Source organism: Rosa chinensis, chromosome 2 (genome assembly GCF_002994745.2).
Source record: "Rosa chinensis cultivar Old Blush chromosome 2, RchiOBHm-V2, whole genome shotgun sequence".
NCBI classification, from domain to species: domain Eukaryota; kingdom Viridiplantae; phylum Streptophyta; class Magnoliopsida; order Rosales; family Rosaceae; genus Rosa; species Rosa chinensis.
In genome coordinates this window covers 2,287,522-2,291,088 of record NC_037089.1, presented here as the reverse complement: position 1 = coordinate 2,291,088, position 3,567 = coordinate 2,287,522, and the positions used below count along the sequence as shown (strand labels likewise).

At 40.3% G+C, this 3,567-nt stretch overlaps 1 protein-coding gene across 1 annotated transcript; it reads right to left on the bottom strand.

Annotated features, from left to right (window-relative positions):
- Positions 1-547: 547 nt before the first annotated feature.
- LOC112190728 (repetitive proline-rich cell wall protein 1) lies at positions 548-2,194 on the bottom strand. The gene is made up of 2 exons (XM_024330201.2): positions 1,186-2,194; positions 548-760 (listed from the first exon to the last, which is right to left on the bottom strand). The coding sequence occupies exon 1, from the start codon at positions 2,124-2,126 to the stop codon at positions 1,191-1,193; it is 936 nt and encodes a 311-aa protein (XP_024185969.1). The 5' UTR covers positions 2,127-2,194; the 3' UTR covers positions 548-760; positions 1,186-1,190.
- Between the last annotated feature and the right edge of the window lie 1,373 nt (positions 2,195-3,567).

The following is a 3,567-nucleotide window of genomic DNA, read 5'->3' as shown; positions in this document are numbered from 1 at the left end:
GGTTTCTAAACTCAAAAACTCCAAATTAACTTAGCATCTTAGTCTTCCTCTCGCTTTTCCTGGTGATTCGATCTATTTACAGTCCGTTCAACTATACGTTTTCCTTCAGAAACAAAAACAAAACAAAATAACAAAGAACACATTTTCCTTCCCCTCTTTTTTTTTTTTAAAGAAAACAATTGTATCTCTGTCCACTGCTGTCAATCAAAACATGGCCAATGGCAGAGACTCGGAGAGAATGGGGGGCCAACTTTTCTTCTTCTTTTCTAAAAGAATAAACAAATAGATAAAAGTAAATGCCTCAATTTTCCAAGGCTCCAAGCATCATATGACCAGAATTTTTTTTTTTTTTTTTCCATGCATCTCTTTCGTTTGCTTTATACAGAAAGATTTTTCTCACTTTCTGGTGGTACGCAGAGGCTTTCAGCTAGCCTTTCAGTCTTTCACAGATTCACTCTCACAAACGTAAATTGAAAAAATGTTTGGACTACGACATAAGATAAGACCAAAGCATCTTTGATTGCTTCATTGATCGAGATAAAACACATATTCGAGATGGAATAATAACAATCTTCTCATAATTTAAAAACAAATGGTGTACAATAATCTCACAGCCAGGCATACAAATCAGCTTCAATACCAGTCAATTAAATTAAACAAGAAAGATTGTGGAGGAAGAAAAGAGAAAAGAAAAGAAGTGGAGGCTCGCTTGATCGACATCCTCTCATGACGATTCAGTTCTCCATGAATCTACCACGACCTGCAATACATAATCCCACGTATTAAATCCTGAATTATCACAATTAATGTTAGCCTCTAAGAAATGTAGTTTTAAAGAAATACATTTGTGTTACAAGACAAAGAGCTAGAGAGAAAAATTAATATAACTTTCTTTTTGGTGAAAGAGTTTGTCACCCTAGCTAGGGATGTTCTTTTTGTTGCTTCAAAGAGAACAAATTAATTGTTTCGATATGATCAATTAGTGGACAAACCATTCGTTAATTCTGTCCTTCTTTTGTGGTCTTGGACAAAGAGAAGCTAAAATATTAGTCCTCTTCCAATTTCCAAGACTAGAAAATCAGGAATCTTTTATATATCTGTGTAGTAATTAAAATATAAAAACTTGGAGCAAGGGTTAGGGTTTAGAGTTCAAATAATTAATTAATGTAGTTTCAATATACTTACTTGATCTAGATAGAGCAGGTGAAACCAGGAGGAGGGCTCTTGCCACAAGTGACAAGGAGCTCAAGAGCAATAGGGACGAAGATGTTGAGGTTGAGAAGCTTGAGTTTAAGGGTGGTGCACAAGCACACTGCAGCTTCAAGTTCAACAAGTCCTGCGAGCACCGGGCAGCACTCGTTCACCGCGGGGTCACCGACCCCAACGTGAACCAACCCACCGAGGAGATCCACGCAAGCTCCGAGCTTCAGTGTGTCGATGGGGCAAGTGTCCTTGGGAGCTGGTGTCCCAGGTGGTGGGGGGCACGGTGTCCCGGGGCTCGGGGGCTTGGTGGTGATTGGGGGAATCTCCACTGGTGGTTTGACAATGGGGGGAATCACTGGAGGGATTACCACTGGTGGTAATGTGATTGGTGGTTTCACTATTGGTGGAATCACTGGTGGGATTTTGATTGGTGGTTTTATGACGGGAGGGATGACTGGTGGGATTGTGATTGGTGGTTTGACAATGGGAGGGATGACGGGTGGGATTTTAATTGGTGGTTTTACGACGGGAGGGATTACTGGTGGGATTGTGATTGGTGGTTTGACAATGGGAGGGATGACGGGTGGGATTTTAATTGGTGGTTTTACGACGGGAGGGATTACTGGTGGGATTGTGATTGGTGGTTTGACAATGGGAGGGATGACGGGGGGGATGGTGATTGGTGGTTTGACGATGGGTGGTATTGTCACTGGTGGTTTGATAGGTGGGACTGTGACTGGGGGGACTTTGATGACTGGGGGTTTCACAATGGGAGGGACTGTAATAGGGCCCTTGGGGGTCTTAGGCTTAGTGTGCTTGGGAGGAGGCTTTTTGCCGCAAGTAGGGCACCCGAGAATCGGAGCGGCCGAGGAAATGACGAGCATGAAGATGAAGAAGAGAGCATTGAGTTTACTGGACTCCATCTTTCGGAGTCTGTATGGATCTCTCTTTGGAAGAAAGAGAGAGGGAACTGGTGTGGTACAAAGGTCTGTAGTGAAAAGTGGTGGGTTATATAGGGATAGTGAAGTGACGATTGCAAGCGAACAAAAAACCCTAAAGAAGGCACATCACGTGAACATGGGGCTAGCAAGTGGCAACTGGCTATGAGATCAAAAGGCAGCTGCCAAAGTTTGCTAGTTGGCAACTATTATTCCTTAAATTGCAGCAGTCCAATCTGAAATTATTTGTGTTAATTTGGTTGAAAAGATTACTATTAATGATGATTTACTATGCTATAAACTTCTAGGTTTGTTTATTAGTAACAGAAAAGGGAAAGGAGAGTAACTGTTTTATTGTCTACTTTTTTTTTTTGGTAAAGAGAGAGATAGAAGAGGAGAAATCCTCGATCTCCATCACTCCATGAGATTAAAGGAAAAAAGAATACAAAGGAGGGGGACCAAAAACCAAAACCACCCAATCCAAAAAACAAGCATAATGAAATTCTAGCTACTTATGTGATAACAAGTTATATTTTAATTTTAATCATGAATTGTTGTAGACCAAATAGTTACATTTATTTTAGGGCAATTAATCAACTATCTATTTCATGCATATATATACATTTATTCAAGTTTGTTCATTTTAAAGGGCTATGACGTACAGTTCAATAACATGGCTGGGTTCGCATTTACTTGATTAGTGTAGGTAGTCTCTTTGTTTACAAAGCCTTACTATGAATGTTTATTAATTTGCTCTCTTATGTTTGCTTTCTTATGGCAATGGCACGTCATCTTTTCATGCGGCTTCTTTAAAAACATGATCCATCTGGGATCAGGTAGACGCTGAGATGGGTGGTGTTGTTTGATATGGCTTCTTAGGTGGTTAAGTGCCGGCGATGATCAGATAAGAACATGGTTATTGGTCGCAGTGGATAGGATGGATATGTCTTGCGTTAAAGACAGTTGAAATACTGGAGTACTTTTAGATAATACCATTTTTCAATTTCAAAGGTGTCAGTTTTGGAGTCTGAGAGTTTCTCTCCTAATTCTTCTTCATCTTTTATTGGGCATTATTCACTTGGATAAGATCTTCCATTCTTATATCTCATCATTTTATAAAAATAGAAAACATAACCACCACAGGTGGTCGAGTTGGTAAGAGCCTTCAGGTGTGGAACCCCCACACCCGGGTTTGAATCCGGCCGACTCTTATTGGAGTTAAATCCCAATATATTCTTGGTGGCCGGGGGGAGGAAGTCTTCTGACAAGATTCCCCGAGCACGGATTAGTATCTGGGCCTAGAAAGTCTTTGAGGACACCATGTGATGATTGACAAATATAAAAAAAAAAAAAAAAACATGGACGTCTGTTGAGCAGTTGATCATCTGCATTCTACTATTGGTACCCGAAAAAAAAAAAAAAAATC

Bases quoted from the DNA above. Each gene is read 5' to 3' on its own strand.
- LOC112190728 (XM_024330201.2), bottom strand. From the start codon at position 2,126: ATGGAGTCCAGTAAACTCAATGCTCTCTTCTTCATCTTCATGCTCGTC.